This window comes from Phyllobates terribilis, unplaced genomic scaffold, assembly GCF_046119375.1.
Source record: "Phyllobates terribilis strain yellow unplaced genomic scaffold, ASM4611937v1 Scaffold_7__3_contigs__length_470593459, whole genome shotgun sequence".
NCBI classification, from domain to species: Eukaryota; Metazoa; Chordata; class Amphibia; order Anura; family Dendrobatidae; genus Phyllobates; species Phyllobates terribilis.
This window is the reverse complement of record NW_027362767.1, coordinates 427,714,387-427,740,190: the sequence shown is the minus strand read 5'-3', so window position 1 is coordinate 427,740,190 and position 25,804 is coordinate 427,714,387. Positions and strand designations below refer to the sequence as shown.

Genomic DNA, 25,804 nt, shown 5'->3' with positions numbered 1-25,804 from the left:
GCTGTCGCGGGCCCTGACCAGCGCCAGGAGAAGACGCGTGATGCAGGAGCGGTCGTGGGAGCAGGTAAGAGGAGTCTCCCTGTCCCGGACGCTGCCAGCGTCAGCCTGCTCCCTGGCCCCCTGGTGGAGCCGCCGATCCCGGGCGCTGCAAACACCGACCTGCTCCAGACCTCGCAACAAGCCCTGCTGCCGAGCCCTCCAGCCCTGGTCGCTGCCACCACCAGCCCGCGCCCAGGCCCAAAGTCGCACCCTCTGATCCCGGGCGTCATCAACGGCGGCCCTCCCCAGGCCCGGTCGCAAGGCCTGAACTCCCCAGGAGCAAAAGGACTGTATGCCCTCCATGTCCACCGTCTAACAGAGGAGGAGCTGTGGTACCGCCCAGACATGGACTACCCTGAGGACCCGGACGGGTCTGAAGATTACGAGGAAGGAGCATCAGGAGGACACCGTTATTGAATAAACGGCAAATGGAACTGTATATAGTTACCCGTACGGGTATAAGAACTGTTGCTGATTGGAGTGTGGTCCCCGTTGGGACTAGTGTGGAACTGTTAAAGGACTGTTACCTGTGTGCCCCTAATTCCTAACCAGGCTGAGGACTGTGAGCAGCCATTCCCCTATCCCCACTGGCCGAGGACTGAGAGCGGCCAATTCCTTGTATATAGTTGCGCTTCTTAAAGCGCCCCCTACTGGTTTTATAAAAAGACTGCAACGTCTACCTCAGAATTAAATGGACTGCTGCACCTTTACCTGGTTGCAAGTTGCACCGCGGCCAGGATTCAAGAATGTGCTTTGAGAATATTTTCCTTGCGAGTGTTTTATATTGAAAAGTTTTATATGCTGCTAGAATAATAATGAAAATGTTTCATGTGATGTTTTATATGCTAAAAAAGTTCCGGTAGTTTTGACCATAGCTAGTGACAGAAGAATGTTAAAGAAAAGAAAAAGAGTACCAGTAACGTTAAAAAGAAAAGAGTACCTCCCATAAAGGGATGAGTTGTGGTTAATGTCTTATATGCGAGTGCACTTTAAAAAATTGTATGTTTTTAAATTGTTTTATTCTCTTCCAGCCCGAGGACGTGCTGTGATTTACCAGGGGGGAATGTAGCACCCCGAGGGCTCGGCTGCTACAGGGGTATTGCACCTCAGACCAGAGGTGTGATATTCCACTCCCGGGTAAGGATGGAGTGTGGACCAAGGCTCGGTAGGCTGCATGCACCACACACACCCCATTTCCGAGGGACAGCTCAACGATGCTCCCACTAGACAGAAGTGCAGGCACGACAGCATCTGTCCCTGGCAGGAGTGGGGAGGGGAAAGTACACCCAGTGGTGTAGGAGCAGATAGGGGTGGGTCTCTGGGCATAGGTCATAGGTAGGAGCCCATTGGTTGCTAGTCACCTGGGCTCGGGTGTTAGAAGGAGGTATATAAGGTGGGCACCATCTTAGATCAGTGTGCAGTCTGAGGAGAAGACAGGAAGCAGAGCCTCTGCATGGGCTCTGCTCCGCAGGCAGGCCTTGTCAGGAGGCTGGAGCCTGAGAGAGAAAGGAGAAGGAACAGAAAGGAAAGTAAGAAAGGAAGCAAGGAACAGGAACACAGAGAAAGGCCCAGAGACACGAGTGAAGAAGGAACCCTAAGAACCCACGAGATAACGGGTGAAGGGTTGGCAGAGCAGGGTACTGGAACCCAAATTGGTGGAGGCGACTAATCCTCAGCCAAAACCGGAGGTTGTGACAACATCTTGGTGCGACCCCTCACTACATCCACCAGGAAAGCATACCACATAGGGTCAGGGAAACCGGAGAGAGGTTTCGCCAACAGAAGGCCCGAGGAAGCTGGACAAAGGTGGGTCACTGGTGGGGACGGCCAGAGAAGGGAAGAGAAGGGAGCCCTGTGCCACACTCTGGAATTGCCTGGGAGTTGACCGAGTCCTTCACCTGGTGGACGCAGCACGGCTTGGGCAGTCATCGCCTGCAGCATTGACACGAATAACAACTGTGAGTAAAGCATTGGAAACTGCAATTACAAGTCTCTGTGTTTCATCGCCACACCAGCACCATTAGTATTGGGACACTCACACCATCACTCCCATCATCCACACCAGCTGCCCTGAGGCAATACTCCTCCCGTGGGGAGTTATCCCATTCTTGGCTGCGCATACAACATCAGCCTCAGCGGTTTGCAGCGCAGCGGCGGTCCCCACTTACCGCAATCCACGGGTGGCGTAGTCGGACAATTACAATACCAATAGACTGCCACTGGTTTGACCACCCTGAGCCACGGACCGGGTCACCGCCACACGGAGACTACAACCCCCAGCATCCTACAAAAGGCCCGGTTCCAGGTTCCCCTCGCTGCCCAGGGGGCGAGTCACAATAAAGCACTTCTGCCCTGGGAGGGTGCTGTGTCTCCCTTCCTTCCTTCGCTGAAAAGGATTTTACAGGTAAGGTCTTACCAAAATCCGTCTTTCAGCAGCAGAAGGGAAGGAAGGGAGACACAGATTCATTACTAGTGGGACGTCCCAAAGCAGTCCAGAACTCAAGGGTGGGAAACAGTGGCAGAATTGCCAATACACCAACAACTTAGTCAAGCACGCAACAAGCGCCGAAACTAGATAAAGAGATAACCTAAACCACCGCCGCCTGCAGGACCCTGCGTCCCAAGGCCGCATCGGCGGAAGCACTCACGTCCACTTTATAAAATTTTGTAAAAGTGTGAACGAAGCGCCAGGTAGCCGCCCGGCAGAGCTGCGCTGCCGAGGCCCCCTGATGAAAAGCCCACGACGAACCAACAGCTCTCGTGGAATGAGCTTGAACCTTAACCGGACAAGGCTCGCCCCCGAGCCGGTACGCCTCCAGGATAGCCGAACGTATCCACCGAGCTATAGTGTCCTTGGAGGCCCGCTGACCATGCCGACGACCAGCAGGAATCACAAAAAGAGTCCGACTTCCGAAACCCTTGCGTGATTGACAGATAGAACTTCAAAGCCCGCACCAAATCCAACGAGTGCAAGGCTCGCTCCTTTGAACTTTTCGGATTCGGACAGAGGGAGGGCAACATGATGTCCTGATTAACGTGGAAACGCGACACCACTTTAGGCAAAAAATCGCCACGGGTGCGAAGCACCACGCGATCCGGGTGGAACTCCAGAAAAGGGGGCGAGCCAGACATTGCCGCTAACTCAGAAACCCTTCTCAAGGAGGTGACCGCCACCAGGAAGGCCACCTTCCAAGAAAGTAAGTAAGGCGTAGTTGAATCCATAGGCTCAAACGACCCATGCTGAAGAGCCTCAAAGACTAGATTGAGCCGCCAAGGAGCCACAAACGCCCTCCGAGGCAGAAACTGACGTGTAACCCCGCGAAAAAACGAGCGCACATCCCTGCGCGAGGCAATAGCCTTCCGAAAAAGCACAGATAGCGCAGATACCTGACCCCACTAGGTACCAATCGCCAGACCCTTGGCTAAACCGCATTGCAGAAAAGCCAAGAAGTTGGGAATGGAAAAAACCCTCGGGTTCATTGACGATCCAGAACACCATGAATAGAAGGCCTCCCAAGTTCTGTGATAAATCCTGGTCGTAGCTGGACCTCTGGCCGCCCGCAAGGTGGCAATGACCTCGGCCGAAAACCCACGACGGGTCAAGATCTCGGTCTCAAGTGCCACGCCGTCAAACAAAGTGACTTCAGGTCCGGATGACGAATGGGCCCTTGGGATAACAGGTCCGGGCGAAGAGGCAGTGGTAACGGAGGCGCCGCCAGAAGAGACACCAGCGTTGAATCCCAAGCCCTCCGCGGCCAATCCGGCGCCACCAAAATTGCCGGAATCCGTTCGAGTTTGATCCGCCGGATGACCAGAGGAAGCAAGGACACCGGCGGAAACACGTAGATCAGCTCGAACTGGTCCCACGGGGCCACCAGAGCATCTACCGCCACAGCCTCCGGGTCCCTGTACCTGGACATAAACGTCGGAATCCTGGCATTCAGCCTGGATGCCATCAAGTCCACCTGGGGAGTCTCCCAACGGGAGCACAGCAGTGTAAAAACTTCCGGATGAAGACTCCATTCTCCGGGATCTACCTGCTTGCGACTGAGGAAGTCCGCCGTGATATTCAGCACTCCTGGGATGTGAATCGAGGATATGGCTGGGACCCTGGACTCGGCCCATACCAGGATCCGAGAGACCTCCATCATGAGTCTGGAACTCCTCGTCCCGCCCTGATGGTTGATATACGCAACCGCTGTTGCATTGTCCGTTTGAATCCGGACCGGCAGACCGCTCAAGGGGATCGTCCAATGTCGGAGGCAAAGAAAAATCGCCCTCAACTCCAGGATGTTGATCGGCAGAGACGACTCCTCTGACGACCAGACCCCCTGGACCCAGAGATCGTTCCAAACCCCCCCCCAGCCAGTCAGGCTGGCATCGGTGGTAATGACAGACCACCGTGGGAGGAGGAAGGATTTCCCCAGGGATAAGGCCTCCGGACGTAACCACCATCCAAGAGACTCTCGCATCCTGCTGGAGATACCGACACAGCGATCTAGCGAAGCCGGCGATCGGTCCCAACGGGTCAGAATAAGATTTTGGAGACCTCGGGAATTAAATTGTGCAAAAGGTACCGCTTCCATTGCTGCCACCATCAGACCCAAAAGGCGCATACACTTCCGAAGGGGCATTGCCATCGCCGATCTCATAACCTGTACGTGGTGACGAAGGTTCGCTTGTTTGTCCGGAGGCAGGGACACCACCGCTCGAACCGTGTCGAAATGCATCCCCAAGAACAGGATTGACTGCGATGGCTCCAAAGACGACTTCTTCCAATTGACCAGCCACCCGAAGTCCTCCAGGTGCTTAAGGGAGAGATCGCGAGCCGTTACCGCCTACTCCGCTGTGGATGACACAATCAACAGGTCGTCCAGGTAGGGGAGAATCGTGACTCCTTGCTTTCGAAGGAGCGCCATGAGAGGCGCCAGAATCTTTGTAAAAACCCTGGGCGCCGAGGCCAACCCGAATGGTAGGGCCACAAACTGGTAATGGGCCTGACCTATGGTGAACCGCAGGAAGCGCAGGTGAGCCCTGCCGATAGGGACATGTAAATAGGCGTCGCGGATGTCGATCGACACCAAAAAATCGTGCTGCGACAGGGCCGCCACGACGGAGCGAAGAGACTCCATACGGAATTTTCGGGTCCGGACATGCAAATTCAAATCTTTGAGGTCCAGAATAGGGCGAAACTTGTCCTCCTTTTTGGAACCACAAAAAGGTTGGAGTAAAACCCCCTTCCCTGGTCCTCCGGCCGAATCGGATTCACCACACCCTGCTGCAGAAGAGAGTCGACCTCCCGCAGCAGTGCGGCCGCTAGCCTGGGCTCGGACGGGATGCGTGACTGACGAAACCTGTCCGGGGGTCGAGACTGAAACTCTATGAAATAACCTTCCGACATAACCCGCGTCACCCAGGCGTCCGATACGTGTGACGCCCAAATAGACCCGAATTGTAGAAGACGACCTCCCACCTGAGAGCCCTCGAGAGGGTTCCTGGCGTCAGTCCGCCTTAGCGGGCTTTTTGTCAACCTCCCGCTTGTCCTGACGGAAATGTTGTTTCCAGGGAGTGCGGGATTTCTGGGAGGACTTTTTTCCGGAAGGCGAGGGACGATCCGATCTCCAAGAAGGCTGACCGAACCGACCCCTGGGCCGAAAGGACCGCCGACCACTACCGGCACTTGACCTGCCGGACGTAGTAACCGCTGCCTTTCGCTGTGGCAAGGCCGTATCTTTTGCCTTGGCTTTAGCAATCAGCTCCGTGAGGTCCGAACCAAACAGCTGGCCGCCCTTGTACGCCAGACTCAGCAAACCCTGTTTGGATACTGCGTCACCGGTCCACTGTTTAAGCCATAGTGCTCTCCTGACAGCCGAGGATTGAGCCCTGGACATCACCGCAGTAGTATCCAGCACTGCGTCCCTGCCATATCGGGCCGCTTCTTCCAAGAGCTGGAAGAGCCTTTCCACTTCAGACAGCGAAGTTCCATCTTGCCATGCCATCCGCAGCTGATCCAACCACCGCAGTGAAGCCTCACCAGCCCACATGGCCCCCAAGGCCGCTCGGAATCCGTGACCCGCGGCCTCGTAGATGGACTTTGCCGCTGACTCCGTCCTTCTGTCCAGCGGGTCCTGGAGACTCGCCTTCCCTTTAACAGGAAGCAAAGAGGATTTGCTTAGTTGAGACAATGGCACATCCACATCCACGCGGCCCAAAAGCGAGGCAGAGCGACCCCGCCGATTCTCTTCATCAGAATCGGAGCTCTCACCAGAAGAGTCTGATGGCGATTCTGAAGCCTCCGACTCACTGCGCGGAGGAGACGGCGCCGCCACAGGCCTATGACGCTTCTTGCTTCTAGACGTCGGTTGGGACTTAGCAGAGACCCAATGACCCAGGAGATCAGACAGACTGTCAATGGAGCGAGTGAGCGCCTCCACCTTAACATCACTGAAACCCCCAACTAGCGTCGAACCTGACGCCGTTGAAGACCCCGGCGTATCAGATATGTGTGACCGATCCTGAAGCGGACCGGGAGAGAGGTCCGCGCCCCCTGGTCCTTGATCCAACATTCCCCCACACAGTTGTGAGCGTCGCGGATAAGGCGGTATTAACCTTATAAAGGGTGCAGTAACCAAGGATGTGTGAACCACTGTCACAGCCTATTCTTGCACAAAAAAATCACCCGACACTGAAGGGTTAAAGCTCCTCCAAGAAGGAGAAAAGCTACCCCAGTGGCCTGCAGAGCAAAAGTTAACCTGACAGACTAGAGAGAAACACCGTCTGATCCCAGAAGGGGGCACCTCCAGAGAGGGTTAACAGCCTGATGGGCCAGACCCCGTTCAGAAGGGGTTAATGCTACTGATCCACACTACCCTTTTTGTGAGGTGTGTGTCAGAGCCATCTCAGCATGGGAAGAAGCAGCGCCGTATACAGCACACCCTGTCAGCTAGGACATAGGGAAAGTGCTCTGCGCTGTAGAAGGAACTTTCTGCCTAAAAGGCAGGATACACTCACCAGCTGGCGTAGAGACTGCTCTTCTCGGTGTGTTGAGAGCAGGGAGCAGGGAGTAGGAGACGCAGCACGATGATGGACGCTGGGCGGAAGAAGAAGGGGCTGAGAAATCTCCAGCGCGCGCTTTCCCGGCACTTCCTGTCACGATGCTAAGGAGACCGACAGCAGAGAGACGCTAAGCCACGCCCCCCGCAGGGCTATGAACGGAGCGCGCGAATCCTCCGTCCCTGCTCCCCTGCCCGCCGAGGATCAAACGCTGCATGCAGAGGAGAAATCCCTGCAAGCAGAAAAAAACAGCAGTCACCACAAGCACATATACAGTGACAGCGGCTGCCGCAGCAACCGCTGGAAGCACTCCTTAAGAGCACTTACCCAGCTGAGCTCCACAGGGACCCCCAGGGATGTGTGGCGCCGTGGCCCTTGCTCCCCCTCACGGCGGAGCGCGCAGGGACCCCACCAGAGCGGTGTGCGTCTCCGCCAGGGAGCGCCCTGTATCCCCCGGGGCCAGCAGGGTTCTGCGGGGACCTCCTTAGGGGGTACGCAGATCCGCCAGGGGAGGGTCAGGGGTCCCAGCAGCGCTGAGACCCCCTGAGACCTCTAGACCACGGGGGGTCCAGGTCTCCGGATAAAAATAATAAACTCTTCTGAGGAGCTGCAAAGGCAGCGACTATCCTCTGCGACCTCAAATTTAAAACTGAGGAACATGGGAGTAGGAGGAGCCTAAGCTGGAGGGGCCGGTCATCACTTTTTATAAATCTGAGGTGATCTATCCTGAGGGGCTCCGCCTACCCACTAGTAATGGATCTGTGTCTCCCTTCTTTCCCTTCTGCTGCTGAAGATAAACTCTCGGGTTAGGGTTGTGCTAGGGTTAGGGTTGGGGTTAGGGTTGAGGTTGGGGTTAGGGTTGGTTTAGGGTTGGGCTAGGGTTAGGGTTATGGTTGGGCTAGGGTTAGAGTCTCCGCCCCATATGATTCGTGGCCAAAAAAACCTTGCGGGGATTGCCTGCCATACATGAGCGATCCCCGCATGTTCTTTTTTGGGTGTCTAATAACCGTGAAACATGTGAGCGGGGACTCGAGCATGTCACTCGAGTACCCGATGCAAACTCAAGTAGCGAGCTCTTGCGCTCAAGACTAATGACAATTTATTCAATATGATGACCTAATGTTATCAAATTCTGTGTCGTACCTCTGGGTTCAAAATGTTCACTATACCCCTTGATAAAGTCCTTGAGGGGTGTAGTTTCCAAAATGGGGTCACTTGTGGGGAGTTTCCACTATTTAGGCACATCAGGGGCTCTCCAAACATGACATGGTGTCCGCTCTCGATTCCAGCCAATTTTGCGTTCAAAAAGTCACACAGTGCTCCTTCCCTTCTGAACTCTGCCGTGCGCCCAAACACTGTATTTTCCCCACATATGTGGTATTGATGTACTCAGGAGACATTGCACAAAAGTTTTTGGGGTCCATTTTCTCCTCTTACCTTTGTGAAAATAAAAAAATTGGGGCTAAAACATAATTTTTGTGGAAAAAGTTAGATTTTTTTTATTTTCACGGCTCCATGTTATAAACTTCTGTAAAGGACTTGGGGGTTCAGGGTGCTCACCGCACATCTAGATAAGTTCCCTGAGGGGTCTAGTTTCCAAAATGGTGTCACTTGTGGGGGGTTTCCACTGTTTAGGCACATCCGCTAATTATTCAAGCAAATTTTACAATCAAAAAGTCAAATGGCGCTCCTTCCCTTCCGAACCCTGCCGTGAGCCCAAACAGGGGTTTTCCCCCACATATGGGGTATCTGCTTACTCAGGAGAAATTGCACAACAAACTGCATGGTTCAATTTCTCCTGTTACCCTTATGAAAATGCAAAAGTGGGGGCTGAAAAACATTTTTGTGGGAAAAATGTGAAAATGTTATTTTTACGGCTCAATGTTATAAACTTCTGTGAAGCACCTGGGGGTTCAAGGTGCTCACCACACATCTAGATAAGTTCCCTGAGGGGTCTAGTTTCCAAGATGGTGTCACTTGTGGGGGGTTTCCACTGTTTAGGCACATCAGGGGCTCCCCAAACGCGCCATGGTGTCCGATAATTATTCAAGCAAATTTTACATTCAAAAAGTCAAATGGCGCTCCTTCCCTTCCGAACCCTGCCGTGCGCCCAAACAGTGGTTTGCCTCCACATATGGGGTATCTGCATGCTCAAGGGAAATTGCACAACAAATTTTGGGGTTTATTTTTTCCTGTTACCTCTACGAAAATAAAAAAAAATTGGTCTAAAATAACGTTTTTGTGAAAAAAAGTTAAATGTTCATTTTTTTCTTCCACATTCCAAAAATTCCTGTGAAGCACCTGAAGAATTAATAAAGTTATTGAACGTGGTTTTGAGCACCTTGAGGGGTGCACTTCTTAGAATGGTGTCACTTTTGGGTATTTTCTGTCATAAAGACCCCTCAAAGTGACTTCAAATGTGATGTGGTCCCTAAAAAAAAATGGTTTTGTAAATTTTGTTGGAAAAATAAGAAATCGCTGGTCAACTTTTAACCCTTATATCTTCCTAATAAAAAAAAATTTTGGTTTCAAAATTGTGCTGATGTAAAGTAGACATGTGGGAAATGTTATTTATTAAGTATTTTGTGTGACATATCTCTCTGATTTAAGGGCATCACAATTCAAATTTTGAAAATTGCAAAATTTTCAAAATTTTCGCCTATTTCCGTTTTTTTCACAAATAAACACAAGTGATATTGAAGAAATTTCACCACTATCATGAAGTACAATATGTCACGAAAAAACAATCTCAGAATCAGGGGAATCCGTTGAAGCGTTCCAGAGTAATTACCTCATAAAGTGACAGTGGTCAGAATTGTAAAAATTGGCCCGGTCATTAACGTGCAAACCACTTTGGGTTGTAAAGGGGTTAAGCCGCAATGCTCCTCTGGGAAATATGCAAATTGTCTCTTCAGAGAGGAAGAGAACTAGAACTCTGATGAGGGGCAGCACCCGAAACACAGTGTCTGCAAATTGAGTTTCTGGTTCTGGCTTTTATCCTAAGTCATGTGACAAGGCTCCTTAAAGGGTCAATATTGACTTTTAGGATTGCTACTTCCTGTAGGTGGCGCTAGAGTTCTTGTTCTCTTCCTCTCTGAAGAGACAATCCTCATTATTTCTGGTAAATCTCGAGCTCTCACTTTCGCTTTCTCGGCGTCTAACCTCTCCAGCCTCCCTCTGCCCGGTAACTGCTGATCATCTGGAGTATAATTTTCCTATTGGAGGAAGCTGTAACTCCCGTCCAATCAGAGCTGAGCTCCGCCCTCCAGTGCACAGTGCCTGTGATACTGTTACAGTCGTGTTTCGGGTCTCAGGTGAAACTTACGTCTTGTTCTCGGGGTCCCGTCATATATCAGAGGCAGGATGAGGAAGATGTACCCCCTCATTGTGCTGCTCCTCTATGTATCTGCGGTGTATTCTGGTGTGTATAGAGGCGACCAGTGATTGTACCTTATATTAGTTATTACGTCTTATTTATGTTGTGTGTCGTCCTTGTAGTTTATGTATCAGTGTGTTGTAGTCTCTCACGATTCAGTCGCCCACTCATCATGTAGCACCCTGAGGGTTCGGCTGCTACAGGGGTATTGCACCTCAGCCAGAGGTGTGATATTCCACTCCCGGGTAAGGATGGAGTGTGGAACTGAGCTCAGATAGACTGCATGCACTACATACATCCCATTTCCGGGGAGCAGGCCGACGGCACTCCCACTTAGAAATGTGCAGGTGCGACCGAGCCTGTTCCTGGCTGGAGTGGGAGGGGGGAGGAACATCCCATGTAGTGTAGGGGCAGATAGGGGGAGCAGTCTGGGTAGTGATAGGAGCTCATTGGGTGCTGGTCACCTGAGCTCACACATAGAGGGATATATAAGGAGGGCACCAACTAGGATCAGGGTCAGACGCAGAGGAGCCTGTCAGACGCAGAGAGTCAGTCAGTGCAGAGGACAAGTCAGCAGGAGAGGAGGAGCGGAAGCTGGCAGAGGAGCAGCTGAAAGAAAGAGAGGCCCTGAAGAGAGAGAGTGGAGTGAAGAAAGACCCAGAGGGAGACAAAGAAGGGACCCAAGAACCCAAATTAGAGCACCGGGTGAGGAGTCAGCAAGAGGGTACCGGAACCCAAGCTGGTGGGGGTAAAGACATTCCCCAGCCAGAGACCGGAGACCGTGGGCAGTGTCTGTCACGGTCACCCACTACATTCACCCTGAAGGCACACCACAGGAAGGGTCAGGGAACCTAAGGCCAAAGGTTGCCCAACAGAAGGCCCGAGGGAGCTGGACTTAGGTGAATCACTGGTGGGGACGGCTGAAGAAAGGACAGAGGGGGAGCTCAGGGCCACGCTCCGGACTTGTTTGGGGGTTGGCCGGATCCAGGACCTGGTGGACGCAGCACGGCTCGGGTGGTCACTTGGAGCTAGAGTGACCAGGAACATCAGCAGTGAGTAAAACCCTTAACTGCACAACCCGACTCTGTCTTCCTTTATCATCTATGCTGCACCACCACAACCCCCATCCTCTGCGCCTGTCCCCTCTGAGGCTATACCCCTCCCGTTGGGGGTTATCCCACCAAGCTGCACATCCACCATCAGCCTCAGCGGACCCTGCTGCAGCGGCGGCCACAGTGACCGCATTACAACGGGTGGCGTAGTCGACACAAAAAGAACTCTAATAACATCAGTAAGGACTGCCACATAACACATAGCTTGACGCCCTGGGCACGGGACCGGGTCACAGCCACTCGGAAGACTACAACCCCCATCTGATCCGGCTCCGGATATTCCCCCTAAAAGAATATGGCCCAGGGGGCGCGTCAACTTTGGCGTAGTCGGCAGGATTACGTGCCCGCAACACCCGGGTACTGCGTGCCTGAAGAAAAGTGCAAGTTTACCTCAGAAAGAAGTCTCCCGCCGGTTCCGGAGGGTCCACGCCATCGGACTCCATCACCAGTCGTTTCCCGCCGATTGTCCGCCATTTCCAGCTTGTTCCCGCCATCTGCAGAGTTTCCCGCCACTGGGCGACGCTTCCCGCCAAAACCGCAGATTTCCCGCCTTGGAAGAGCAGCGGACGCCATTATGGGCGTGCCAAAGGAGGGCAAGAGGCCACATCCCATCGTGGGCCGGGACAGAAAATGGCGCCAAAAGTGGAAACCGCCCCCACCAACAGAGACTGTGATGCTGGAGGTGTCTGTCAGCGTGAAAGAACTCCCCCTGGAGCTGACAGTCACCGAGTTGCCCCGGGACCGCCCTCGAAGTGGGAGGAGACGAAAGAGAAGAGCAAAGATGGGTGTCGCTTGGAGCAGTCTAGAACGAGCGCACCCGGAGGCAAGGTGTCCAGAGCGAGAGCACCCGGAGTCGAGGAGAGAAAGAGTAGACCCGGGAATGGAGCGGCAGCAGTGCAGCACCGGCCCGCTGGCCAGGAGCCTGCAAAAGGAAGAAAGAGGAGAGCAGAGCAGCACCGGCCCGCTGGCCAGGAGCCTGCCGGAAGAAGAGCAGAGCAGCACCGACCCGATGGTCAGGAGCCTGCTAGAGTCAACAACCCCGCTAGGCTTAGCGGAGATCCTGGCGCAGCTTCCCCGAGATCGGGAGTGCGCGCGGAGTGCCCTGGAGGGCCTCGCGGGAAGGATGGCCCGAGTGCAGAGGGAGATCCTGGCGGAGTGGGGCCGGGAGATGGCCCAGCAAGCTGGAACCCGTCCACGGAACCCGCTCCCTTGGAAGAAGACACCGACTACCTCTGCGGATGACGCGGGAGGACCCAAGGCCGGAGACGGCGCAGAAGAGGGAGCGAGACGCATGGCAGCAGGTAAGGGGGATGCCTATACCCCATACCGGAAGACCACTTACCTGCCCCAGCTCCCCGTCGCAGAGCCCGAAAGTCCCCCTGCCGTACCCGAGACCGCCATGACACCGCCACCGACTAGGCCCCGACCGGAAGCCGCCGTCGCGACCCCAGTGACGTCACGCGTCGTGACCCGGAGCGTGGCGAAGGAAGGGAAGCCTCCGGCCTGGTCGCAAGGCCTAGCGTTTCCGGGCGCCACATCCCCAGCAGAGCCATCTACCTCCGCGGAGCCTCCGGCCTGGTCGCAAGGCCAGGTGGCCCAGGGTGCCGCCGTGTTAACAGTTCCATTTACCTTCCAGATGCCCCAGGCCTGGCCGCAAGGCCTGGGCAACCTGGGCGCCCCCACCATCGCGCCCGCACCCGTAACATCAAGGGTGCCAAATCTGGGAGAGGACCCCTTCAGCCAGCTAGCGTGGCCGGACGGGCGGCCCTTCATCTGGCCCGAAGAATTCTTGGAACTGGAGCGACAAAAGAAGTTAGGTCCCCTGTGTGAGCCCCTGATCCCGGCTCCAAAGCCCGTGACTCGGGTCTCGCCTCCACTAGAAGAAGCCCAATTCGTGTGGGACCCCACGGGAGAAGATTTGATGGGGTTCGCCGGAGAGACTCGGGCAGCTGCAGCTGAACGCACAGAGTGTTGCCGTCAACAGCTGGCCGAGTTTAAGAGAGAACGGGAGGAGAGGCGGGTCAGAGAGCAATGGGCCCGGACCCGCAGCGCGGAGCAAAAGAGTCGGACCAGAAGGGACCCCTATGCAGCAGATCGTCCCCGTACCATCGGGACGGTAATAAAGTTTAATGCGCAGCATGGGTGGGGCTTCATAAAGGACCGGAACACCATGGGTGACGTCTTCGTTACCCGACGGGATGTCGAGTCCCACCTGCCAGAGGGTCACAAAGGCCGTGACCTCTACGTCGGTGACGAGGTAACGTTCACCCGGCACAAGTGTGCCAAGGGACCTTACGCCCTCCACGTGCATCGCCTGACAGAGGAGGAGTTGCGGTGTAGGGAGGAGGAGCCAGAAGACCCGGACGGGTTCAAGGCTAGAAGGTACTATGACTGAGATAGTACAAAGGACTGTATATAGTTACCTGTCGGGGTACCCAAGTAACCGTGGCTGCTTTAAAGTTTAGTCCCCGTAGGGACCAGTGAACAGTTTAACCCGTGTGTCCCCTACCCAAACCAGGCTGAGGACTGTGAGCAGCCATCCCTTTACTTGGCCGGGGACTGAGAACGGCCAAACTCCCCTGTACATAGTTGCGCTTTCTAAGGCGCCCCCTACTGGTTTTATGAGAAACTGCTTTTCGGTCGCACTTTACCTGGTCACGAGTTGCACGGTGACCAGAGGAGGAAGAAAGAAAGAGACGACGAGAATGTTATTTATATAAATATATCTACTGTTTTATATAATGTTTTATATGTTTTATATGTTTACATGAAAAAAAAAATTTTTGTATGTTTTGGTGTTTTGTCTTACAGCCCGAGGACGTGCTGTGATTTACCAGGGGGGAATGTAGCACCCTGAGGGTTCGGCTGCTACAGGGGTATTGCACCTCAGCCAGAGGTGTGATATTCCACTCCCGGGTAAGGATGGAGTGTGGAACTGAGCTCAGATAGACTGCATGCACTACATACATCCCATTTCCGGGGAGCAGGCCGACGGCACTCCCACTTAGAAATGTGCAGGTGCGACCGAGCCTGTTCCTGGCTGGAGTGGGAGGGGGGAGGAACATCCCATGTAGTGTAGGGGCAGATAGGGGGAGCAGTCTGGGTAGTGATAGGAGCTCATTGGGTGCTGGTCACCTGAGCTCACACATAGAGGGATATATAAGGAGGGCACCAACTAGGATCAGGGTCAGACGCAGAGGAGCCTGTCAGACGCAGAGAGTCAGTCAGTGCAGAGGACAAGTCAGCAGGAGAGGAGGAGCGGAAGCTGGCAGAGGAGCAGCTGAAAGAAAGAGAGGCCCTGAAGAGAGAGAGTGGAGTGAAGAAAGACCCAGAGGGAGACAAAGAAGGGACCCAAGAACCCAAATTAGAGCACCGGGTGAGGAGTCAGCAAGAGGGTACCGGAACCCAAGCTGGTGGGGGTAAAGACATTCCCCAGCCAGAGACCGGAGACCGTGGGCAGTGTCTGTCACGGTCACCCACTACATTCACCCTGAAGGCACACCACAGGAAGGGTCAGGGAACCTAAGGCCAAAGGTTGCCCAACAGAAGGCCCGAGGGAGCTGGACTTAGGTGAATCACTGGTGGGGACGGCTGAAGAAAGGACAGAGGGGGAGCTCAGGGCCACGCTCCGGACTTGTTTGGGGGTTGGCCGGATCCAGGACCTGGTGGACGCAGCACGGCTCGGGTGGTCACTTGGAGCTAGAGTGACCAGGAACATCAGCAGTGAGTAAAACCCTTAACTGCACAACCCGACTCTGTCTTCCTTTATCATCTATGCTGCACCACCACAACCCCCATCCTCTGCGCCTGTCCCCTCTGAGGCTATACCCCTCCCGTTGGGGGTTATCCCACCAAGCTGCACATCCACCATCAGCCTCAGCGGACCCTGCTGCAGCGGCGGCCACAGTGACCGCATTACAACGGGTGGCGTAGTCGACACAAAAAGAACTCTAATAACATCAGTAAGGACTGCCACATAACACATAGCTTGACGCCCTGGGCACGGGACCGGGTCACAGCCACTCGGAAGACTACAACCCCCATCTGATCCGGCTCCGGATATTCCCCCTAAAAGAATATGGCCCAGGGGGCGCGTCAATCACATGTGACTCGGAGGTGACTATATAGGGGGCTCCACTTCTCACACTCACTCGTTCACTCACTTATCGCGATAGGCTGATAGTGACTCAGCGCCCCTCACACTAGTAACATGTACACCCAGCTTTCCCAAGCACCTGACAGGCACACTTCTTGCACTCTGGCATACACATGGTAACACAGCCAGGTGATACTTTCCCTCTTCTAGGTTGTGGATACGTTTAGAGCAGCAAGGAACAAACGTATTAAGTTTGACATTTAATATACAAAAGGTGCAGTGCTTATAAAATACAAAAAGATGAAAGTAAAAGGACATAAAGGGAGAACAGCATAAAACAAAAGGGATAAAGAAACCTCTTACTGACTGGATCAATGAGAGATTCTGTACAGAACCGCTGAAATTAGGGCAGATCTACAATGCTGGTTGTATCTCCTGGGTCTGATGCTGGGGGTCTCTGGATGAGATATTTTAAAGGGTCCCAATCAGACCCCTCACCCCTCCTCTTGGTCAGGTGAGAGGAGGAAGGCTGATTATTCTACATTATGTCATATTTTACCATAGGACCCTTCTAGTAGAATAATATGACCGCCATGTTTCTGAACAGACTTTTATCATCCTAGACACACTAAACATGACTATGATAGACATAATTTATAGACATCTATGGTTTGATTTCATTGCCTGTGTGGATTGGATGAGTTGTTACCGACATCTGGTGATAATTTCATGGCAATAGCACCTTTAGAAATATATTTACTTAGAAAATTGGTGACGTGTTCAATACTTATTTCAAAAGTGAAACTCATATTATATAGAGTCATTACACACAGAGGGATCTATTATATAGAGTCATTACAGACAGAGTGATCTATTTCAAGTGTTTATTTCTGTTAATGTTGATGATTATGGCTTACAGCCAATGAAAACACAAAAGTCATTATGTCAGCAAATTAAAATAATTAACAAAAAACACCCGCAAAGGCTTTCTAAGCGTTTAAAAAGGTTCCTTAGTCTGTTTCAGTAGGATCCACAATCATGGGGAAGACTGCTGACTTGAAAGATGTCCAGAAGGCAGTCATTGACAGACTCCACAAGGTCCCAGAGTCTGGAGGAAGAGTGGAGAGGCCACAATCCAAGCTGCTGGAGGTCTAGTGTGAAGTTTCCACAATCAGTGATGGTTTGGGGAGCCATGTCATCTGCTGGTGTAGGTCCACTGTGTTTTATCAAGACCAAAGTCAGCGCAGCCGTCTACCAGGACATTTTAGAGCACTTCATGCTTCCCTCTGCTGACAAGCTTTTTGGAGATGGAAATGTCATTCTCCAGCAGGACTTGGCCCCTGTCCACACTGCCAAAAGTACCAATACCTGGTTTACACACAACAGTATCACTGTGCTTGATTGGCAGCAAACTCGCCTGACCTTAACCCCATAGAGAATCTATTATAGAGAATCTATGGGGTATTGTCAGGAGGAAGATGAGAGACCCCAGACCCCACAATGCAGACGAGCTGAAGGCTGCTATCAAAGCCACCTGGGCTTCCATAACCCCTCAGCAGGGCCACAGGCTGATCCCTCCATGCCACATTGCCGCATTGATGCAGTAATTGATGCAAAAGGAGCCCGACCAAGTATTGAGGGCATTTACTGAACATACATTTCAGTAGGACAGCATTTCGGATTTTAAAATAATTTTTCAAGCTGTTGTTATAAAGTATTCTAATTTACTGAGATAATGACTTTGCGTTTTTATTGGCTGTAAGCCATAATCATCAACATTAACAGAAATAAACACTTGAAATAGATCCCTCTGTGTAATGACTCTATATAATAGATCCCTCTGTGTGTAATGACTCTATATAATAGATCCCTCTGTGTGTAATGACTCTATATTATAGATCCCTCTGTGTGTAATGACTCTATATAATATATCCCTCTGTGTGTAATGACTCTATATAATAGATCCCTCTGTGTGTAATGACTATATAATAGATCCCTCTGTGTGTAATGACTCTATATAATAGATCCCTCTGTGTGTAATGACTCTATATAATAGATCCCTCTGTGTGTAATGACTCTATATAATAGATCCCTCTGTGTGTAATGACTCTATATAATAGATCCCTCTGTGTGTAATGACTCTATATAATAGATGAGTTTCACTTTTTGTATTGAAGAACTGAGAAATTAACTTTCTGATGATATTCTAATTCAGTGAGATGCACCTGTAGATTCGTGGATTGTTTTACAATCAGATTATCGTAGTGATGGCGTAGAAATATTGTATTTTCCTTGTGACCTCCTGCTGTCCCTGGTGCGGGGGCAATGATCTTCACCTGTTTGATAATGAGGAGATACACAGAGAACATTTGATCTTCCTGAGACTGGCGACTGCTAGTTAATGTGATTGTCTCCACCCGGACAATGAAGCCTCCAGGTGTGTGAGAATATCGGATTTGTATTCACCTGAGCCATAACATAATGTAAAAAAATGCAGGAATCCATGAGAGAAGCGGCTCGTGTCATGTGTCATAGTGAGGAGGAAACGTCACTATTTCTGGGGTCTCCGCTCCAGCGATCACTAGAGATCGGTGCGATGGAGAAAATGACGAGCGGCAAATTTAGATGTTTAATGTTAAGAAATAAGAGACGAGGCCGAGACAAGAGAAACTGGGCTCAACTGTGTATAAAGTGCTTCAGTACAATAGCGCAGGAGCGACGTCAGATATCCCCCCATGCGCCATATTCTCTGCCTTATAACTTCATATAACTGATGAGACTGATGATAAATCTCCATGGATTTAGACATTCCTCACATGTATTAAAGCTGTCAAACAGTCGCAAATCCTGCACACGGGAGTGATTCATTCATAACACCGAGTAGCTGTAAATACTCAGAGCTCGCCCGAGCATACTCGGCGAAAGGGTTAACAAAACATACTCCCTCATCAGTACTGATCACAACATTCAAAAGGACAGACTGAGGGGACCACTGAGACTGAAGACCCCCAGGGCTGTCGGCCCATATTCCGCTATGTTAGGTCACACTTATGGTGCATGTAGAGGCGCTGATTTACAGTCAGTCAGTTCTCCTTAACGAGCACCGATCAACTAAATATAAGACAATGACTGACGAACAAAAATGGGGACATAACAATTGCTGATATGATGGTCGTGTCCCACACAGTATCCTGGTATCGCCCCCCCGTCCCCTGTTTACACCGGCCGATGAGCTGCCGCTATTTCTGCTGACATAAATGATCTGATCTGCGAGTGTTTTGCTCATTTTTCGGGGTCACGCTGAATGTTTACACGGGCAGATAATCAGGAACGAGCGTTCATGTGGAGCTTTTTCACCAACTAACTGCTTATGTAAATGCACCATTAGTCCTGAGAACAGCCCGATCCATATATCAGATCACAGACTAATGAACTGAAATATAGATTATTACCTGTATGTTAGAATTAAAGGGGTCTTGTCACTTGCTCAAAGAATTGCATTAAATACTTTACAATTTTATTAAAAATGTCTGCTGCTCTTTTCTGTTTTGCTCCGAGTTGCTTCACTGCAGAGATATTCACATTTGTTTCTTTAGTAGAGTAATATGTGAAATCTCTGCCCACAGACCAACTGGCCTTTAATCAGTCTTTCTCTGGGAGCGTGGTCTTCCACCCCTTCAGGGTCGGACTGGCCTACCGGAGGACCGGCGTTTTCTCCAATGGGCCCAGGTACTGGCACCTGCAGGCACAGAGAAGATAACTAATGAGTACACCGCTCTCATTATAGTTTTGTTTGTGTCCTCTTCTCCCCGGCTGTGATTCATAAAGTGCGCGCTCTCCTCCCCCGCACCATTGCAGGCGCAGTGTAAGGAGCTGAGGGAGATATTCAGCCACTGGTACAATGCCAATGTATATCAGCATTATGCATCACCACCACTAACTGAGGGTCCCTGCCAACCTAACAGTGAGTGTAAATTGGGTGGGGGGGGGGTTATTCAGGGTGAAAAAGAGGAGGGGGCTAAGTCTCTAGGGATGAACAAGGACCCCATTCCCTCATTTCTCCTTTCACCTCGGACTGACTGATCCCCACCCACCACCCTACATCACCCCTGACTGATGGGCACCTTCCCATGAGTGCACAGAGCAGAGCGCGCGTGACACCCTGTAGACACGGGGGGAGCGCGCGTGACACCCTGTAGACACGGGGGGAGCGCGCGTGACACCCTGTAGACACGGGGGGGACCGCGCGTAACACCCTGTAGACACGGGGGGAGCGCGCGTGACACCCTGTAGACACGGGGGGAGCGCGCGTGACACCCTGTAGACACGGGGAGAGCGCGCGTGACACCCTGTAGATACGGGGGAGCGCGCGTGACACCCTGTAGACACGGGGGGAGCGCGCGTGACACCCTGTACAGAGCAGTCTTCCTCTTGCGTCCTTTATGTTGTATGTAGACAGTTACACTGAGATGAGAACAATATGAAATGTAGATGGAGAAACCTCATTACAATCCGCGGCTCCTCACACAGGACGGGAGCGCTCGCTGGACTTCATCAGGACCTGGAGAATTTCACTGAAAATCATCTAGAATTTCTTAAAAATGAAGATTTCTTTCCTTTTTATTCCACGTTCACACGTCCGGTAATCGTCCGTTACAGCGGATCCAACAGACAGAACTTTTTTTTGTCCGGCTGAAAAAACCTGATTTTAACTGGATCTGTTTTTTGTTTTTTTTACATTGAAGTCTATGGAGAACGGATCCGTTCATCAGCCGTCAGGTTTTCTTACATTTGAAAACGATCCGTTCTCATCTTACTGGAATATTTTCAAATGTAAGAAAACCTGACGGCTGATGAACGGATCCGATCTTCATAGACTTCAATGTAAAACAAACTGATCCAGTTAAAATCAGGTTTTTTTAGCCGGACAAAAAAAAAGGTTGTGTCTGCTGGATCCGCTGTAATGCATTAAACTCTACATGTGAACGAGGCCTTAGAAGGAACCTGTCACCAGATTCATACAACCCAAACTGCGGGGGGCAGAGAGTCAGAGCCCGGCTGTAGGATCGCAGTCAGTCCGGGGACCTCACACTGTATGGAGATATAAAGCCGCCAGGCGTCGGGAGACGATCTGCAGCAGCTGACGATCTGCAGCAGCCAGGAGTGGATTAAGAGTAGCAAGGGCCCCGGGCAGTTTAGAAGGCGCAGGCCCCCCCCACCTGATTTATCATGTGACCTGTGATAGATCATGTGATAGTTCACGGGAAATTAATTTGGCACAATATTAATTGTGCTGCCTCATCTGAGAGCAGCACAATATTGGGGCAGATACCCTGATTACAGCGATGTGTCACTTTTTCAGCTGCTTGTTGTCATTTTGAGAAAATCACCGTTTTATCTGCTGCAGATCTAGCAGCTCTCTGAATGCTGCGCTCTGTATAGCCCCACCCACACCACTGATTGGCAGCTTTCTGCCCATGCTCAGTGTACACAAATCTACTGATCAGTGATGGGGGTGGGGTCCTACAGAACTTACTAGTCATCTAGTGATAATTACCTTCTGACAAATCAATAATTTTATCAAAACAACACTAAGCAACCCAGTAAGTGACACATTACTGGAATCAGTGCCTCTAACCCTACATTATGCTGCTCTCAGATTAGGTGGCAAAAACCTGATGACAGATTCCCTTTAAAGGAGCTGTAAAGACAAAAAAAGTTTGTATTAAAGAAAATACAAGCCATTTGTGAAATTAACTTTTTTTCATTGTTAATTGACATTAGACTGTATCTTCAACACTTTTGTCAGCAGGTCTTATTACAGACTCTGAATAGGGCAGCTCTCTCCCTCTCCCTCAGCAGAAAGTCACAGCATGGTTAAAAAACGGGATCTTTTATGATTTTCTCATAATAAATAAAAAAGGACATGCAAGTCCTCCAAACTATTTTCCGTTTCTCTATAGGGGAGGTCCAAAATCTTTCTTGTTCTTTAGTTGATCACATGTCAAAAAGGCAAAGCATTTACTATGAACTCGCTTAAAAAAATATATATAGAAAAAGTAAAATCCGGTGCCACAAGCGATAAATCCTTTATTCCAAAAATTAAAAATCACATGTCTCTAGGAGGGGAACAACTGGACGCGTTTCGAGGACACAGCCCCTTAATCGTCAGTATACAACTGAATTAAAAAACAACACATTTATAATAAAAACTGTGACCACCCCTAAGCATGTGTGATAGATTAGTATACACATTAGGATATTAATTCCTACTTAGACAAGATTTGCGTGCAACAAATTCTCATAGAATATACAGACATAGACTTTGGGAAAAAAAAACACCCAGCGTATTTTTGGATAATAAAATACAAAGTCCCACCTGGCTGAAATATGTCGGCATGTATAAATGTGGTGAGAATAGATGCTGTATGTGCAAATATGTCGCTATGGGTCCAAGTTTCTCTGATTTACACACGGGTAGAAAATATGACATAGAGTCTTATATAAATTGTAACACCTCCCATGTTGTCTATATGGTAACTTGTGTCAGCTGTTCAGAATATTCTATAGGCCGTACTACCAGAGCCCTTAAGGCAAGAATATCAGAACATATTACAGGAGCAAATCCTGCCTCAAAATCCATCAGGTTATCAGGTCTCTCCAAACATTTCAGAGAGGTACATGCGGGCAATATAAGTACATTAAATATTAGAGGCATAGAGAGAGTACCACGTCCCCATCGTGGCGGTAATTGGGAGAAAATGCTCCATAACAAAGAAAAATTGTGGATATTGAAATTAAATGCACGGATACCGCAAGGTATGAATTATAGATCAGATTTAATGTTTTTTTCATTGAATTATATATATATACTTGCATTTATAATATTATATGCATGTTCTGTTCTGTGCATCTATATGGCAAATTATTTACAAAAAAGTTTTTTTTTTTCTTGTTTTTTTTTTCCAAAGTCTATGTCTGTATATTCTATGAGAATTTGTTGCACGCAAATCTTGTCTAAGTAGGAGTTAATATCCTAATGTGTATACTAATCTATCACACATGCTTAGGGGTGGTCACAGTTTTTATTATAAATGTGTTGTTTTTTAATTCAGTTGTATACTGACGATTAAGGGGCTGTGTCCTCGAAACGCGTTCAGTTGTTCCCCTCCTAGGGACATGTGATTTTTAATTTTTGGAATAAAGGATTTATCGCTTGTGGCACCGGATTTTACTTTTTCTATATATCCTTACAAGTTTATGCTGGACACTAATCCGTGAGCCTGGGATTCCTGTGAGTATCAGGTGATATGAGCTAATTATCTTTTTTTTTCAGTCTAAAAAAATATACACTTGGAGAGTAATATCATCATCTGCATGTAAATATTCCTTGACTCTAAGGGCTCGCTCACACTGTCGTATAACCCGGCCGAATGCTATGTGATGTTTTATCGGATAGGACTCGGCCCTATGTTATACTCTGGGACAGTGCGATTATTGGGATGAGAAAATAATCTCATTCAATATTCGGACCATGTGCACCCATACAAGTCTATGGGTGCACGTAAAACATTGGACTGCAATCAGATGTCATCCAAGTGCAGTCCGATGAACACTCACAGAGACTATGGAGAAGATGGAGAAATTAAGTTCTCCATCTTCTCCATATCTGTGCTGCGAGAGAATCGGATCACACTCAGTTGAAGCTCTGACAGAGTTTGAGCCCAGTGTCATTAGCATAATTGACCCTATTCTCTTGCATGAGAGAATATATGGCTTAGTGAGTGGACCCTAAAACTGAATAGTAGTGACGGATAGGTACCTCACAAGCGGGATCCATGTAGCTCTCAGATGTCATGTAGGTAGGGCTTCATTCCATGGGGTAGGGCTTAATTTCAAGGTATATAAAAAAATGGACTTCAAATAAAAATTAAATGAACACAAAAAGCACTAATTGAATTATTTTTTTCGTATTTATGTTTGCAGCCCCTTTAAAAACCCTTTGAGGACCAAGGCACATATATGTCCCATAGTTTTAAACTGGAAAAAAATTTGATTGAATAAAATTTAAGGTCCTCAAAGGTTTCAGTAGGTCATAAATTCATATGAATACTTGCTCATACAATTGCACATGCCAAAAGATTAAGAAGAACAGAATCAAAAATATGACATTAAGTGGAACACTTACAGGTATTCAAGGTGAAAGAGACCAGCAAAGGCATCGTCTCGAATGACAGTAAATGAGTTAGAATTCAGCAAGCTGAAAATGAAGACAGCAGGTTAGAAGCGAACCAGACTTTATGGTGCTCAGAATTAGTCAAGCAGAATTTATTGACTGCTCTTGCAAAGCACTGAGACTCCCGCTGTGTATAGATGGTGCCGTGCGGCCTCCCGCTGTGTATAGATGGCGCCGTATAGATGGCTACGCGCGGCCTCCTGCTGAGTATACGTGTATAGATGGCTACGTGCGGCCTCCTGCTGAGTATAGATGCCGCACAGCGCCCCCCCCAGAGACAGCAGGAGGCCGCACAGCGCCATCTATACTCAGCGGGAAACCGCACGTAGCCATCTATACTCAGCGGGAGGCCGCACGTAGCCATCTATACACAGCGGGAGGCCGCACGGCGCTCCCCCCAGAGGCAGCAAGAGGCCGCACAGCGCCATCTATACTCAGCGGGAGACCGCACGTAGCCATCTATACACAGCAGGAGGCCGCACGGCGACATCTATACTCAGCGGGGGGCCGCACGTAGCCATCTATACACAGCGGGGGCGCACGTAGCCATCTATACACAGCGCTGGGCCGCACGGCGCCGTCTATACACAGCGGGGGGCCGCACGTAGTCATCTATACACAGCGGGGTGCCGCACGTACCGATCTATACACAGCGGGAGGCCGCACGGCGCCCCCCCAGAGACATCAGGAGGCCGCACGGCGCCAACTATACTCAGCAGGAGGCCGCATGCAGTCATACACACACACAAACATATACAGACACGCATAAACACATTTGAAACACAAAAATACATACAAACAGACATCACACAATGACATCTGCCCACACACACACACACACACACACAAACAGACAGACATCACACACACACACACCTGCCCACACACACACACACCTGCGTGTGTGTATGTATAGTGTGTGTGTGTGTGTGTGTGTGTATGTGTGTATGTATAGTGTGTGTGTATGTATAGTGTGTGTGTATAATTTGTGTGTGTGTATTTTTTTTTAAGTTAAAAACAAGTAAAATGCATGTGGCATCATTATCAAGACTCCAGATATAAGGGCCTATTCACACTGAATTTTGCAATGCATTCATCTCCTCTTTCCAGGCTTCTATCTAAATCCCTGAAAAATGGCATTCAGATGGGCCTTGACATAGCCATTGATTTGAACAAAGGCAAACCGAGGCTAAAGTCTGAATCTTTAGGCTCCATTTGCTCTGCTTTCAGATGTCTCATTTCAGACAGCACAATCCTGAATTTCAGGGATTCAGTTGTAAGCCTTGTGTAAAGACCTGAATGCAGCGCTGAATGTAGTGTGAATAGGTCCTTACTAGAGATGAGCGTTGTTCGACTCGAACTGTTCGCCAATCTCAAATTCGAGCTGTTTTGGGCGGTGTTCGAGCCGTTCGGCGAACACGAACGATTTGAAAAAAATTCGGCTGTTCGAGGTTATGTTCGATAACTGTTCGTGCACCAAAATCATAACTGGATTTTTTCTCAGTAATGATGAAAATTAATGTTAATACGCAGTTTGAGTGTACAGCGGGGCGGGGGGAGGGGCAGGGGATGGATCTCTGCAGGAACAATGAAGATCTCCATTTTTTTTTCTCTTTCCCGCATTTACAGTGGGTAGGTGCAATCTGTCAGCCTATCAGCAGCGCACACACGGAGCGAAGTGCTTTTTTTCACACAAGCAAGGGCATGTGTCATTGGCAGTGTATGTCACATGTCCTTGCCCTATAAGACCCAGCCATTTTCCCCGTCGCCACCATTTTCTCACTGCTGCCGCTGCGTGTTAGACGGCACCGCTGTTGCTGTGTGCGCTATACCTTGTTAATTTCAAGCCAATTTTTGCACAAATCTACAGATAGCTTGGGAGTAGGGAATAG

The 25,804-nt window shown here is 50.0% G+C and overlaps 2 protein-coding genes across 2 annotated transcripts in view; both read left to right on the top strand.

Moving 5' to 3' along the window:
- Positions 1 to 25,804, top strand: part of LOC141155198 (HLA class II histocompatibility antigen, DM beta chain-like) — a 488,746-nt gene that overhangs the window by 235,198 nt on the left and 227,744 nt on the right. The gene's annotated exons all lie outside the window — the stretch shown is intronic.
- LOC141155199 (RT1 class I histocompatibility antigen, AA alpha chain-like) overlaps positions 10,323 to 25,804 on the top strand; it is a 42,974-nt gene continuing 27,492 nt past the window's right edge. Inside the window, exon 1 of the mRNA XM_073641936.1 lies at positions 10,323 to 10,513. Coding sequence (XP_073498037.1) covers positions 10,456 to 10,513 — 58 coding nt within the window. The 5' untranslated portion in view covers positions 10,323 to 10,455. The remainder of the gene's footprint in view (positions 10,514 to 25,804) is intronic.